The sequence below is a fragment of the Gavia stellata genome, chromosome 10 (assembly GCF_030936135.1).
Source record: "Gavia stellata isolate bGavSte3 chromosome 10, bGavSte3.hap2, whole genome shotgun sequence".
NCBI classification, from domain to species: Eukaryota; Metazoa; Chordata; class Aves; order Gaviiformes; family Gaviidae; genus Gavia; species Gavia stellata.
Window position 1 is genome coordinate 32,301,612 of NC_082603.1, and position 15,826 is coordinate 32,317,437.

The following is a 15,826-nucleotide window of genomic DNA, read 5'->3' on the forward strand; positions in this document are numbered from 1 at the left end:
GACCAAACAATGCACCTTTATAAACAGTGGGATTGTGAATGAACATCACCAGTCCTCTGCTTGTAAAAACATGGTCACTCCAAAAGAACAGAATGAAATGAAACATGATGCATTTAAAATATACATTTCTGTCCTGGATGAGAAAATGGGAGTAAGGGGAGTCCATATAATCATCTGATCTTCTGCTCAGTGTCACAAAAGAGGATGTGCATTCAGAACAGTGCCTTTAGCTGTCCCACCCCGTGAGAATCCTGCCCTCACTTGTCTATCCTCGGTTCTCATTGTAAACCCCCAAAACATGGTGAATCCGAGTTCCAGATAGTTTTCCAGCTGTGTGGAAAGGCTCTTCCTGTTCTTATTTGGCTTTCTTGTGTGTACAGTATCAGCGTCTAGAAGCCTTAGCTTTGATTTGTAGATAGTAAATAAAAATAGCTTCTCTTTTTCTGTTCTGTTTGCTGATTTCTTTGCTAGTTTCTGTTACTATGTTTTAATGGAGGAGAGGCACTCACTGTTGCTTTCTTTATGGGTTATTTCTATTTGAATGAATGGGAAACTGTGACAAGGATGTTTGTCAAGCTTGAAAGTAGCAGGATCCATTCCCTTAGTGGCCCCTTTTTCAAAAAGACCAGATCCTTTATTATTTACTGCATGCTTTTTGCTACAACTGTAAAACAAGAAGCTCTACTTTGCCTAGATGGGAAAAGTGCAATGGGATCTGTGCTCGCAGCAAGTATTTTATGTGAAGTTTTGTCTCTCGCTTTGACTGAATGCTTAGTATTTTGAGTATCTAGTTGGGTTTGATTGTGTTTTGTAGGTATGGGTTGTAGGTGCTGATATGTGTGACATTCTTTGGGACACCTCACTGTCTCTGACTATATCAGCTATGTTGCTGTCTTATTTTTAAGTTTCCTGAAGGCAGCAGTCTTCCTTCTTTGTTCCGTAATTGTACCTTGCTGGGGTCATTGTCCAGAGCTGGTTTTCCTAGGCATTATGGTAATGTAAGTAACAATATGTAATACAATAATAAGACTCCTAGTTTAATTCTCCTTATTTAGGTCCGTAGGTAGTTCACTTGGATGAAAGGGAGGGTTTACTTTAACTCAAAAAATGTTTTTTTTGTAGATGGGAATTTTGTTTGGATTTTCCTTAAGCAAAACTGCAAGAAAAAGTCAAGTGCTTCAGTAAAATTCAGTTTGCTTTGAAGATACATGTTCAAATTGTAACATCCTAATAAAAAGAATATGTCTGTGAAAGCACACCTTGGCTAAAAATGAGTCAGAAATAAGCTGTCTTGTAAGACATCAAAGAAAATCCATCTCTGAAAGAGGTTTCTCTTTGAGAACAGTTATGATGTTGTGTTTCCCTGAGATGCATCCAAGATGTCTTGCACTTGATGGTACGGTAGTATACCCAAGACTACAGGCAGCTGAAATTTTTAGTCGTATTTAGCATTTTTAATACCTTTTAGTTTATTCTGATCTTCTGATATGGTTCTTAGTGTTGAGACAGAAAACAGTCTGTGTAATACTAAAACTTCAGGAATGTTATTTGTATTTTGAGGGGAATGAGAGGTGGGGATATGGATCATTTTAGGAGAAAAACCATTCTATTTGCTATGAGAGACATTTCTGCAAGTTCTCTTGTCTTTTGTTTATATTCTGCTCCTGTAGTCTGCCCTTGTGATGCTGTACTATCGCAGTGAAGTTCAGCATCAGCTTATCAGGAATGCAACTTGAGACAAGAACTTAATGTTGCACTCAGCTGCATCATGGCTAATGCTGTTTCAGCATGTCACCGAATTGTCATCGGCTTCTGCTGAGATACAGACCTAATGATAGTGCCACTGGAACAGATACCATGCAGCAGCTCTGGTAGTTGGATGCAATTTTGCTTGTATACGTTCACCTGATAAAGTTATTTTGTACTTGCAGGTATTGAAGCATTGCCATTTATGTATGCACTGATAGTTGGGTTAATCTCCTGTAAATTGTAATTCAGCTTGAACATAAGTAATAGAAAGTTTTTCTAAGGACATACTGTGTGCAAAACATTGCTGTTTCCGTACAGCCTGGAAAAGCAGGAATCTTTCTCTGAGCTGCTTGCTAAAGAGCTGTTGTGTTCATGCTATGCTGTCTTCTAGGCATTTGCATGACCTGTTATTTGACTGATTTATGCAATGAAGTGGCCAGACCAGGAGTTGTTTCAGCAGAGAAGAATCTTAAACATAAGGTCCTTTTAAGGTATCTCAAGACGTGCCCTCCAAACAGTAACCAATTTTTTTAATGTTAGCATTATGCTTGCAATTTTCGACCGGTGAATGAAGAGATCATTTTGCACAAACTTCTTTCTAGTCACAAGTTTAAAACCAAATGTATTAATTTGCCTGATTCCGTGCCTGTATTGTCTCTTTTCTAGGTCCCTCTGTACAGTAGTGTGCAAATGGACGTACACTTCGGATGGAGGTTGGGATGATAGTTTCTGGAAGATGATTGGTTTGGAAGATTTGGTGAAGGATAAGTATGAAAAAATTGGTATATCAGGGTTTTTTTTTCTTTTATACATATACATATAAAAAAGATGTATACATATAAATAGATCTTTCACTGTATTACTGTGAATGTCAGCAGAAATGTAGCCGGACTTGATGAAGCTTCAGATGGGTTGATAACAAGGCTGGATTCCCATAGTTAACAGCTTTCCTAAGTAAATCTTCTACCCTTCTGGAAGGCCTAGCTAGCCTTTCAGTACTGCTCAGCCTCAACAATAGAGAGGTAAAGGGGAGCCTCAGCAATTGATTACATGAAGGAAGCACCTGATATGGGTATATTGGATGGCAGGCTACAAAAAAAAGCCACAATGTAATAATTTCTAGCTGTCACTGATTGATAGCATGTTTTGCGACCTGTACCAATCTCCCTTATAGTAATTTTCAAGAAAAGTGCTACTTCTGCTTGTTATTATCTTCATACTGTTTTTTTCACTCTCTTAGAGCCTAAGTTTAATTAGAATGGTAGCCTTGCTAATAGCAATTCCTACAGCAGATATTCATTAGAAGTCCATAATGTTAATATACCAGAAAATTTCCAGGATAACTTTATTAGACTTTCCCTGTTAAGTTAATGGACTTTTAATGGATGTCCTAAGCAGACATGTCATTAACAAGAATATTACCAGACATGAATTAAAATATGCTCATTCATCAAAGTTAATTATCTGAAATTTCCTTTGATTTTTTTTTTTTATGTCTAGCACTTTGAACAAGTTTGTACAGCAGTTTAAATGCAGCAACATGAAATGGAAATGGTCTAGGGAGGACTGTAGCGAAATGAAATGTAATGAAATCTATAAACTTTTCTGATCATCACAAAATACACTATAAGTCATTTTCAGGTTATCAGAAAATTGTACTTGAAAGCTTCCTTGACTAGATTTCACCTTTTGCCCCTGCAACTGAAACTGCTTATGCAAAGGTATAAAAGCTTCTAGGAGTATTAGGCTTTTAGCTTCCCGAGGTTTTAGTTTGAATACAATTCTTGCAACATCTATCACACGTGGCTTTTAGCAAATCTTCAACAAGTTAAAATAAGACTTGCAATAAATACATATTTTTACCAGAAAATATAACATCTTGGCAGCTGGTGGTCTCATGGAAGAGTATTTTTAAAATAAATTATTTATGAAGTGTAAGCTAAGGCTTTAATACAATATTTATGCAATGCACTTCAAGGACAGTGCAAAGCAATTTGCCATTTTAAGTAACTAAACAAACATGTTTTAAATGATAAAGTAGCCATTAATAAAAAGGGGCTTTTTTTGTGATGGAAGCCTCATAAAACTAATCTATATATGGCTCAACAGTTAACAAGACAAAAATCATTAATTTCCAATATAATTTTTGTTAAAATACAATGTTTACAAAATAAATCACTAAATTAACTTCTGTTTCTTGCAAGATAAAAATGTTTTCCTGAGTTAATGGGGAAAGTGTCTAGTTGCCTGGGCAATTGCATTGATTTTCAAGAAATGAACCATAGTATACCTGGGTGTGTCTCGGCTGGAATTGGAGAAGCAGAATCTGACTCCAGAATTGCACCAAACTGTAGGCTAGAACTTGAAGCTTCTGGAGACCACATACTTTTACTCACCTTGAGAAATCCTTTGATTTTCAGATTCTTGGGCTGATTACCTTAGGAGTATCCAAAGCATAAGACACTTTTTGTTTTGCATAATAATTCTGAAACCTGGCCTTAGGTAGAATACATGCTTATTTCCATTACCATTTGTCTAACCATGCCTTTTTTAAAAAGGAAGGTGTTACATTCATTATATTTAGCTGTGTGATAAAATCACAGAAAAGCAGGACAGTGACCTTCATTCATGTGTCTGTGAATAGTAAGGAGTAAGGAGCTCTCTGTACACATGTGGAAACCAGATAGCAACTACTCGTTCACTCCTTTGAGTTTATCTTCTAAACTGCACCTGTTGGAGTCTCTTGGAAGGGTTTAGCTTCAGGAGGAGACAAAAAGACACCAAAACAAAGCAACTCACTCCCTGCCCAGAAGCTACTCAACAATGCTGAGGTCTGTATTGTGTGCTGTGGAAGTGCTTTGCTTTCTGCCGCCCTTAATCTTATCGCTGTCCCTGTACATGGGGAAAATGGGAATGGTAACATTGTTCCAATGAAAGTTGGAGGAGCTCGTTTGTTTTAATGAGTGTTCAGCATTGTTGGACTTGGGAAGAGCACTGTAAATAAGCTCAGCTTTCCTTTACTTAATTTAAATTAATCAGGACAGTGTAGATCCACCTACCAGGAAGGTGCCATTCAGTCACTCGAGGAGCAGTGGTCAAACTGTAGCTGGAATGGTCTTGCGTAGTGGAAGACTCCTTCCTACCAGCTCCCAAGGTGTTGGCATTGGTGGCGAGGCACCATCACTGAATAGACCTCCTCCCAGCAGCCCACAAATGCTACACTAAGCACAACGGACGCAGGATCACACCTTGCACAAACTCAACTCAAGCTATATTTATAGTACTGCTGCAGGGTGCTGTCCCATACGTGAACAATCTCAGCTGCCGTTAACTTCAGCACGTTATACAAAAGGAAGGCAATTTGTTTAAGTAAATGATACGGACAAACCATCAGAGTGTGTGCTTCCAGGACGCACATCATAGTGTGCTACGGCTGACAGAAAAGAATTCGAAGCAGTAGACTTAGCTGGCTGGCAGATTAAGGAACTTGAAATTGCCAGATAACCTAGGTAGGAGTAGGTTGAAGGGAGATTGTACGTGGTCAAAAACTCCTCCTAAAATGAAAACAAAACCAAAAAGCTAACAAGTCTGAAGTAATTCTAGTGGAATTTCCTTTTCTTTTCTCAAGCTTGTCCAAGTCCGTGTGTGTCTGCTCAAGGTTTGTTTAGCTCAAATACAAGGATGTATTTTAATGCCTGCACGTTCCCCTTCTAAAGAGAGATAATAGTATTTTTCTCACATATCTCTCCTAAAAGATTAGCAGGCTATGAATCACCATTTCTTTCTAAACAAGGCAAAATGTCACAAGATAAAATAAGCAACATTTTCTTACTGTAACAAAAGTAAATACATAGTTTACCAGTTTAAAATAGGCAGAAAAGCTATGTGGGTTTTTTTTAATCTCTAGTGAAATCACTATTGTTTCCAGTCAGAGGGAACTATAGATGAATAGTTATGACTAGCCTTTTTTTTGAAGTAGCTTTAACTTTCATGACACTGGAGATATTTATGGAAATTACCTGAGAACAACTTCTTTAATGTACATATTTCTTTATTCTGATAAATACACTTTTAAACATCACTTTTAAAATGTCTTGCCCTTTAAAAATATATTTACTGTAATCAGAGTGGTGCTTGTGGTTCCAGGTAGTACGCTTCTCTTAGTTTCAGTTTAACTTAACATATGACCTTGTTGATACTGGAGACCCTCACGTCTGACCTTTAAGACCTTCCACAAACCTTCCCCACATCACGCCGTGGGTTCACATATGAAAATTCCCAGGCCTTTGACATTTTACGTTTCTCAGAGCTGACTGACCTTTCAGGGAATCCACATAATAAGTTGTTTGTGGTCCCTTCTGTACATTGTGAATTTACTGATCACGTTTGTGAAGGTAAAGAGTCTTATCTGGCGATACTACAAAATGTATTGATCCCATTAATCTGCCCACCAAAAGAGTAGAAGATGGCTTGTATTCAAAACCACTATGAAACTGTTGTGTACTACAGGCATTAGCATTTATCTGCTGTGGTGAAAGCACATGAGTATCTCTTTGTGGTATTATAAAACCTAGAAAGACATTAACAATTCTGTTAAAATTTCACGTACTATAGACCTCTTAGGGTACTGAAGCGTGTAGTCCATTTGAAAGAAAATGCCTGATAAATTTTCACCACAGCCCTCTACTTCAGGGGCTACTTAAGGGACCAAATAATGATTTTTTTGTTGAATGGTAATATTTTATACCAGGTCTTTTTTTGGTTGAAGATGGCGCCTTTGTCTGGAGAGCATTGCAGGTACTGCAGAATGGGTTTTACTGATCTGTAGGTTGTGTGTCGAAGGCTAAAATACTATCTTTTGTAAAGGGCAGGTTGTCACCTTCTTTCATCTATGATGGAGCAGCACGCTGATTTTAATGAAATATTTTTTTGAAAAGCAAGCTTCCTACTTGGAAATACAGCCCTTCAACATGACAAAGGTTTCATAAACCCATTTCCCAGCTTTTCCTGACTGGGAATTTACAGCGACATCCTCGCAAGAGAATAAATGCCCAGCTCATATGTATGGGATCTTTATGAACATCTGAGGCAAAACTGAGAAAAGTATTTGGATTGTTTAAATCTCACAAGTTTTATGGAAATTCAGTGCTTGCTTTGAACTTTGAGTGCTTGAAATTAATATACTAATGAAGATAACTATTGCATGGATAGATTGTGGTATCAGCAGACAGGGTTTTGTAGATAACCATCGTCAACGGTCCTGTTCACAAAATTATAAATTCTTTCTGAAAATTACTCAGATTTTTTTCCCTTAAACTTTCATGGGAGTGGATAGTATGGCAATCAGAGTTTTATGCCTGTCTTCAAGCAGCATTTTTCTCTCTGTTTCATATCTCTAAAACTGTAGTTTTGCTTAATTTGCTTTAACACAAGACTGGTAGAATTCCTTCATGTTTGATTTTGACTTGGCAGGTGATGGTAGTGTAAGGAAGAACGCCCTCTGGTCCTTATACATCCCTTTACTTAAATCTCACTCTGGGTCTTTTACCCACTTGTCCTTCTTCACCACCTTCAAGACGAATGCTTCCCATTTTCCACAGATTGCCTCAAGCCATCTCCAGTAGGATTTCTTCTGATTTTTTTTTTTTTTAAATTTTTTAATTTTGATCTTGGCACTGTGTTTTCAATTATGAAGGGTTCGATTTGACTCTGAAGTGCATTTATGGTTAGTGGTCTTTACTCCCATACATCAGTACAATAGTGTCATGCTGCAAGTTCCGGCTCTCTGACTGTGCTTTAGGGTGCAGCCCTAGCACTTCGCAATCTCTTGTCTGTAACTCTTCCCTTAATTCCAGGACTCTGGGGACTAGAAGCTTGATGTTTTCATGTACCTGGGCACTTGTGTATACCATTTTTGAGTGCCCTGGAAAGAAAGATCTGTAGAATTGTAAGACTGGATGTTATTTTCTAATGTTCTTTCATATGTAGTACTTATTCATAAATTGATAATAAAGAAAACTGTATATGATTTTGGATTTTGACAAGATAGCTGTGACACTCTCAACTGGTGCCTGCTGTCATTCTTACTGTGTGCAAGATTTACAATATTCTGGGTTTTCAAACGCAGGTGCAGCCTTGTGTTCCTTTAGGCATTCAGACAAGTGACAAAACAGCAGGCTGTTTATTCATGAACATGTTATTATATAAGTGGTTATATTCTTGCATGTGCCAGTGTCTACTTCCATATTCAAAACTAATGAAGATAATGGTATTGTATACCTCACTTTTTAGACTTAAATAGAGTCTGCTTAGGTTTTGTATTTTGTCAGAAGTAGTCAGTTTTAATACTTGGAAGTTCTATTCATTTATTTACATTTAGGCTGAAAATGGAAGAGTCAGTCCAGGGTGGGAGAATACAGTCAATATTAACTTACGCTACAGCAGCTGTGAAGGCAATGGTCAATCCATTAGTTCTGCCAGTTTTCTATCTCTTCCAAGGTCTTTGATGCCAGATGCTCCGGAGTATACCAGGGATTTCCTTGAAGGCTGAGAGAAAGGGATGATGATTTTTTTTTCAGGTCAGCTTGTAGCTGCCAGTTCTTCATAAAGCTTGATTGTAATAATGAGCTTTGAACACCATACTTTGCAAATATTAGAGAAGAATAAGTAAAAGGATTCTCTTAAGTATGGGGTCCCTTTATCTGTCTTTCTTTGGTCTTTTGCTATCCCCAATAAATTACAGCATGTTACAATTTCAAACAAAATTAAAAGGATGAATCAGAGGATATTTACACTTACATGCTGTCAAAATTCATGGAATTTACAACGGAAGAGTGTTCCAAATATGCTAACATTTTTCTGGCTTCCTGTCATTTCAGTCCGTCCAAGAGCTGTAGCAACTGTAAAGGAGCTGAAACTGGCACAGCGCAAAGAGGTTTCAGGGTGTCTCCTTCCTCAAAGCTTGAGGCATTATTTCGTAATATATGATTCAGCAGTAAGAAGTTAGAATTTTTCTCAGAAAAGCTACACGTTCCTGTATTTCCTATTTTATTTTATGTTTTTCCCATCTTGATATCATGATTCACATGAATGGTTGAAGTTAAAAGGGACCTCTGGAAATTAGCTAGTCCAGCTCCCCCTGCTAAAAGCAGGGTCACATACAGGTGGTTGGTCAGGGCTGTGTCCAGTTGAGTTTTGAGTATTTCCAAGGATGGAGACTAGAAAATCTGCCTGGGCAACCTGTTCCAGTGTCTTGACCACCTTTCCCCAATAAACACATTTTTTCTTTTGTTTAAATGTAAAGTCCTGTATCTCAGTTTGTGCGCGTTGCCTCTTGTACTATCACTGGGTGCCACTGAGAAGAGTCTTGCTCAGTCATCTTTGCTCCCTCCCATCAGATGTTTATATACACGTTGATAAGATCTGCCTCCCCCCCACCTCCAAGCCTTCTTTTTGCTGGGCTTAAAGTCTCAGCTCTCTCTGTCTCTCCTTGTACGATGTGTCTCTGTCATCTTTGGGGTCCTTCTCTGGACTTGCTCCAGCATATCCATGTTTTTGCTGTACTGGGAAGTCCAGTATAAATGACAACACTCCAGATGTGTCTCCTGAGCAGGGAGCAAGGATCGCCTCCCTTGGCCTGCCGGTAGCACCTAGCTGGTAGCTGTTGGCTGCCTGTGCTGCAAGGGCACATCACTGGCTCATGTCCAGTGTGGTGTCCACCGGACCTCATGGTCCTTTTCTGCCAAGCTGCTTTCCATACAGTCAGCCCCAGCCTGTCCTGGTGCATGGGGTCCTTCCACCTCATGTGCAGAACTTTGCTTTTCCCTTTCTTGAATTTCATGAGTGTCCTGTCGGCCAATTTCTCCAGCCTGAGATATCCTTCCTCCTTCCAATAACTGTTCTTTAATAGGCTGGGCTAAACTTGGGTAGCTCAGGTTTCTTCACAGTTTCCTGGATGACATTTTCCATTCCTCTTCCACTGTAAGGAAGGGAACCATCATTCACCCTGCTTATCATCAGGTTGAGTCCTGCTGGCAGATGGTACCTTTCCACTTCTCCCTCCTCTGCTGCAGGAAGTGAGGAGTACTGTGTGGTGTTCTTTCATCCTTGGGCTCTGTCATAGGTTAGATCAACTAACAGTAAAAGCTTAGAGCTTTCAAAAAATAATAATAAAAAAATTCCCCGCTGTCCACGTCTAGAGTTCTGGTCTCAGGCTCTGCCTGCCTGGGGAATCATATTTTCTTCCACTCTAGCAACATTGTGGACTTGCAAACTTTCTACTGTGAAAACTAGGAGCATTTTCTTTGAATTTCCATTTTTACTAGTCATAGGAGAAGCTTTGAGCAGACTTTGAGCCTGTTGTGATTGTTTTGTATTTAAATTTCTCAAATATTATCTTTTCTTATTTTTCCATACAGTTCTTAGGGGGAAAAAAAAGCATTTCTCTGGGTCATTTCTTCTTTTTACCTGTCTGTTCCTCTCCCTGATCCTGATTTGTTCATCACCACCTTTTTTTCCTTAAGCCTAATGCTGAGATCACTTTTAAAACAGAGATGTCTGCTTTATGAGTCAGGAGTCACAAAACCAGAAGGGCTATTTCAAACAATTTGCCGGCTTCCTCCAACTCAGAGGCTGTTGGACTCCCTAAAATTAGTGTTTAAGTAGTTTAAAGTGTATCTTAGAACCAATCTTGATTTTATAATTTCCTGTGATGGAGAGCCCACTTCAGACTTAACAGTTGTTGATTGTTAGTTGCTGTCATTTCTCAAAATTAATGAATCAGTTAAAGAATACACGTTATTTTTCATTTGAATTTTAACTTCCTACTCCTGTCTGGCAGACTGTAGTGACATGCCTGACCTGCACAGACTGAAATTTTCTACGTTAAAGGAAAACACTGAGCTGCTTGAGGTTTTTCACCAAAACTCTTAGGTGAACTGTCATACTTCTCAATCCTTGTAATTGCTTTCCTGACTCATTTCTGAACCCTTTATAATGCATCAGTAGCTTCTCAGTATGGGTATTAGAACTGGATACTGTGTGAATGTGGTGGGGAATAAGATTGTGCAGGTATCAGAAGCTTAGCTGGAAGATTCAAAAGCGTCCTTTCAGTAACTGATCAGATTATTTTTGGTCTGTCAAGTCTTTCGGTTTTGAAAAAGGGGTAATTATGTCTTCAAAGAGGAGTTGCTATCATGTGAATTATTAAAAAACATCCAGTAATAAACAACATTCTGTTAAGTAATAATCCATAATGAATACGAGCTAAATTGCCTGTACAATCTTAGTGATGTACTGTACCAAACCAAAGTCTGATTATGTAAAATTCTGAAAGTATAGCAATAGTCACGTCACCTACATTGATGATCTTTGTATTTAGAGAGACTATTAGGAATATTGTACTGTAAAGTGCCAGAAATCTAAATTATCAGCCTATTGAAATTATTGTTTGCACACAAAAATGTGAGATCAGGTAGCTAAGTTTGGATGCAAATACATTGCATCTAGTTACTTGGTAAGACGTCCAAATATATGTATTGTATACCCACATGCACATCAGCATAGTGAGTAGTGAACCATGCATTACAAGAAATATTCACTCTGCACTGTTTCACTGAAATCTAGTAGTGAAAACTCAGTCACGTCCGTCAACATACATGCCTAATGATCCAATGATGCAGAATGCTTTTTTTCTTTTTCTTTTGACCTTTAACCAGGAAACCTTATTATTTATACATGAAGTAGCGCGCTCTCATTTGGACAAGAAGGCAGTAGGTTTTGTTGAAGGAGGCACCTATGGTCTGCAGACCAATTTACTTTTCAGCTTAATGAATCAAGATCTGCCTGCACATAGATTGCTTGCTTTTGCCAGTATTTAGCAACCTAATATGTCTGCCTTAAGTAATTACATGTTGGGTAGTTGAGATGTAGTTCAGCCAAAGGCATAAGCTGTATGGGAGAGTGAGATGGAAAGGACACAAATTAGATTTGCCTCAAGCTACTGTGGCAGCTCGCATAGGCAGAGATGAATTTTGAACTGAAGAAAGCCAAAGTGATTTTGTTTAACCAGCTGTTTTTCTCACTTTTAAATAAGCTGGCCTATAATATCGCAATTTGTTTTGGTTTTCCTGAATGAAAATTCTGAAGTTTTTAACTGCCAACTAGGAGATTTTACGGAGGGTATTTCCACGTTAAAAAAGCCCCAAATCTGACTAACATCCTTTAACCATCATGTATTCAGTCCTAAGAAAAAATTAATATTATCGTTTTATAGTTCACATTGTTATCATGCTTCCTTCTGATCTTAGCGCTGTTTTTGCTCATCAGCTGGGTTAAAAATTGTAGAACAATCAGCCATACATACCTCGGTTAAATGTGAGTATTTTATGTAACTGAGAGGGGTATTTGGTAACGTGTTGTATGTGAGGTAGGGTTGGGACGTTGTATCAGAAGAGTTAAAATATTATTTATTCAGATTCCTTGCATATCCCAGACTTTTGGCATTCTGTGGATTATTATAAAACGCAAAAATTGGAGATTGCCTACAAGCTTTGTAACGAACAAAGCATCGAGGGGGAAAATCCCTTATGTTGCTTATTACGAGATCTTTTTACTAAGGTCCTGTTCCCTTTGATGCTTATTTAGCACCATTTTGTTTAACTAGATAACTTCTTCAATGCATGTTACTTATATATTGCTTATTTAACAGGATATCTGTTTTGTGTATTGTCTTTTAAATTAAAAAGCACTTAGGTTGTCCAGTTTGGGCGAGGCTATAAAATGGAGACAGGATGTACCCTTTGGTTAGGTTTCTTTCTGAGGTTGCTGGGATTTCAACAAGGGATTGATATATCCAAATTCAAGTTTGCTTGTGTCAAGTTAGTGAAGAGAAGGGACATCTCCTTTTGATTTTCTTCCTTTTGTACTTTTATGCACTTGTACAGCCAGATAGAAGCGCATATGAAATGCGGCCACGTCCTGCATGATAGATGAGAAGCTGTTCTCAGGGAGTATGTCATAGTTGAGTCAGCTGGGCCCCCTGCTGCGCTCTGCTTTTGGTTTTTTAAAAAGGTCGAAGTCCTGAAGTACCTAGTTCTGTTACATATTAGTAAGCCAGTACAGTGAATTTTGATTACTAAAGTTGACTGAAGATGTATTCTCTGCCTTGTGTGTTGCGTCTGGTAAATAGCTGGTTGCTGTGGTAACTGCGTAAAAAGGTAGAGGGTCCTTGGTACCACATGCATTCTTTAAACAAAACCTGAGCATAGCAAATTTTAACATTAGTCTTCGAAGAAGGATGAAAGAGGAGGAAGAGATTCAGACAGCTTTTTCCTTTTGTAAACTCGCTGCTTTATAGGGGAAAAAATAGCTAGAAATAGTCTGTCTCGTATGAAATGAAAAGGTTGTGGATTAAGGCACTGCATTAGTGAAACAGCTGTATGAATGTGAAACAGAAAGTTCTCCAGCTTCAGCCATTATGGGTTTGTTTGCTTAGGTCTAATTTTGGAAGTCATTATAGCAAAGGTAAATGACTTGCACAGGAGACTACTGTAAACAAAAGACTCGATACATTTACTTTGGCAGGAGCCTTGAGAAGACTCGGTCCTTTCACTGCCTCTTTTGTGCAGCCTTCTGTAATACTCTCCCTGCCCACCTCTGTATGCAGGCGGCTCTCATTTCCCTTCCTCCCTCCCTGACAGCTTCTTTCCCTTGACGGGTAGGATTTAAGGGGGGCAGCACCTGCCGTTGAATTGCTGGTGGGTAGCTGTAGAATACCTTTATTTTTATAGTAGCTGTCCCTTGACTTCTAAAGCCACTGCGTTTTGCTCAAGTAAGAATCTGTTCACTCTCTCCCAGTCTAGTTCTGGAGTACAAGCCATTTCAAATGCTTTACTTTTTAATTGCGGCTCCTCTTTGGTTGCTTTTTGTGTTTTTTAGTTTATCATTTAATAGCTTTATACCTACAGATTCTAAGCATACTGATGTTTCGCTGAGTTTTCCAGTTTTTCAGAGAAGAGTAAACCTTGAGAATTATAATTCCCTTTCCAGATCTCTACCCCTGTGGTTCAGTCAAGGCTCTGCCCGTTCCACACCTACTTACTCACACTTGTGTGGGTGGGGAGGCAACTTCCATGATGACGGAAAGAGTGCCCATGCAGAGATGGCTTCCTCCCTTTTACAAAGCTCCTCGTGAACATATCGTATGGGTGTAGCAGAGCTTTCATTGATTTCTAAAGCTGGGACGATGAAGTAAAGGGGCAGAGTCAGTATCCTCTCCTTACTGTACGTGCTTGCTGGCACCTCTTTTCTGCTCTCCCTGACCGTTGGGTCACCTAGGAGACTCCCCTTCGCAATCCCTGTCATGGGTGACTTCTGACTGCTGTTGCTTCCCAGATCGTCGGGAAGTGCTTTCAGTCAAGGAGTAACTGTTCACCTTCGCTCCTAAAACAGACGGGGCATACTCTACTGTTAATTACTGTGTTTTTTTTAAATACAAGATTTTTATGCTGCATCTTCAAATCACAAGAAACCCATCCCTGCGTGTTCTCACACACTTTATGCCCACGGGGGATAGCAATGCTGCTCGTCATTCTGATATATAACTAGTACCAAAGGAATCTATAGGGTCATTTTCTACTCCTGCCGTAGAAGAAAGGATTATCTTTATCTCTGAAATTGCTCCCTTAGTGCTCATTAACTAGAAATACAGTAATTGAGAAGCTGGTAGGAAAAGATTTTGTCTAATAGTAGCCCTGATCTCTAAAATGGAGTTTAACCACATAATAATTACACACTAAAATGTTTGACCAGTATGCCTGATATAAACAAGCCAACCATGAAATTGAGTGCCTGGAAAGATGTTTTATTTCAGACTAATTTCATCTCCTGCTGTATATACAAGATATTTGTATGCTTTCGGGTCAGGTGGCTGATTCTGAAGAAAAAGATGTGGTTTTAGCTGCATGAACTCTCTTGAACTTCCTTCCACCTGCAGGGTCTTTGAATGTCAGGAGAAGCAGACAACTTTGTTTTACTGGTATTACTCTCTGACGTCTTAAAAAAATAGAAAGGTAATACAAAAATTCTCTTAAAGAGAAACATCCTGTGCTCCAGCTTATTGGGGGGAAAAATGCAAGAGATACACCTCTTGAAAAAGCTAGCATAATGTTTTGACTTTACACTAAGAATTAATAAAACGTAGATCTGTGTTTTTCCTGTGAGGAGGTAGTTTAATATCATTACTTTGTTCTGTATAAGCTACTGGTTGTGATGGAAATAGTGAGTTCTGGTTACTGCCCCTAATTAAACCCACTCGAGGGCAAAAGTTTTGGCTCTACATACTTGTTTTAAATTTCCAGTATGGGATTCAGCCTAGCATTTCAGAGGCAGCGGTGTGGCTGTCAATAGAATAGAAACTCCTGGAGAAAACACGGAGAAGTTGTGTGTGCTCTCTAATCACAGAGTGCTCCATACACTGCATCCGTCAGGAAGTGGGCACCTTCCTTAAAGTGAAGTACCAACATGATTTACAGCAAAGCTAAAGATCTAAGTGATATAGAAAATTGAAGACCTGTTTTCCACCCATGAATTTAATATCATAACCTTCTTTTCATCTAACAGTAAGGTAGTATAACTGTATTTCTAGAAGATTATGCTCATGAGCATTAGTGTATTCCTGATGTTTTACGATATGCTATTCCTCTTAATTAATCTCTGTTGTGGAGGATGTTTTACTTCCTTTCTACACATCAGAATGTGCTTTAGGTGTAACATTCTCAGTAGAAGTGACTGTGAAAATAGGCTTGTTTTATTTTAAAAAGGAGTTTTGTCAACTCTGCCCAGAAGATTTGTTGAATTTAGTAAACGCTACAGATACATCCTAAAAGCCATGGTATTGGCAGGGGAGCTCCCACTGTGCCTTTCACTGCCTCTCCCCCACCAAATCTTTAGATAAATAGGGAAGTGTGTGCAGTTCCAGGAGCTGTCAGTCTCATTGCTTTGCCTGTGGTTATACTCAGCAGCCAGAGAGGAGGCTGTCGGGCAGGGGGGGGTGTCCTTAAATTCGGAAAGTTCAGTG

The 15,826-nt window shown here is 38.8% G+C and overlaps 1 protein-coding gene across 4 annotated transcripts in view; it reads left to right on the forward strand.

Annotated features, from left to right (window-relative positions):
- FGGY (FGGY carbohydrate kinase domain containing) overlaps positions 1–15,826 on the forward strand; it is a 136,357-nt gene that overhangs the window by 41,980 nt on the left and 78,551 nt on the right. For all 4 annotated transcript variants that reach the window (XM_059821796.1, XM_059821793.1, XM_059821794.1 and 1 more), the window contains one exon: positions 2,416–2,531. In XM_059821796.1, the coding sequence (XP_059677779.1) occupies positions 2,416–2,531 (116 nt within the window). The remainder of the gene's footprint in view (positions 1–2,415; positions 2,532–15,826) is intronic.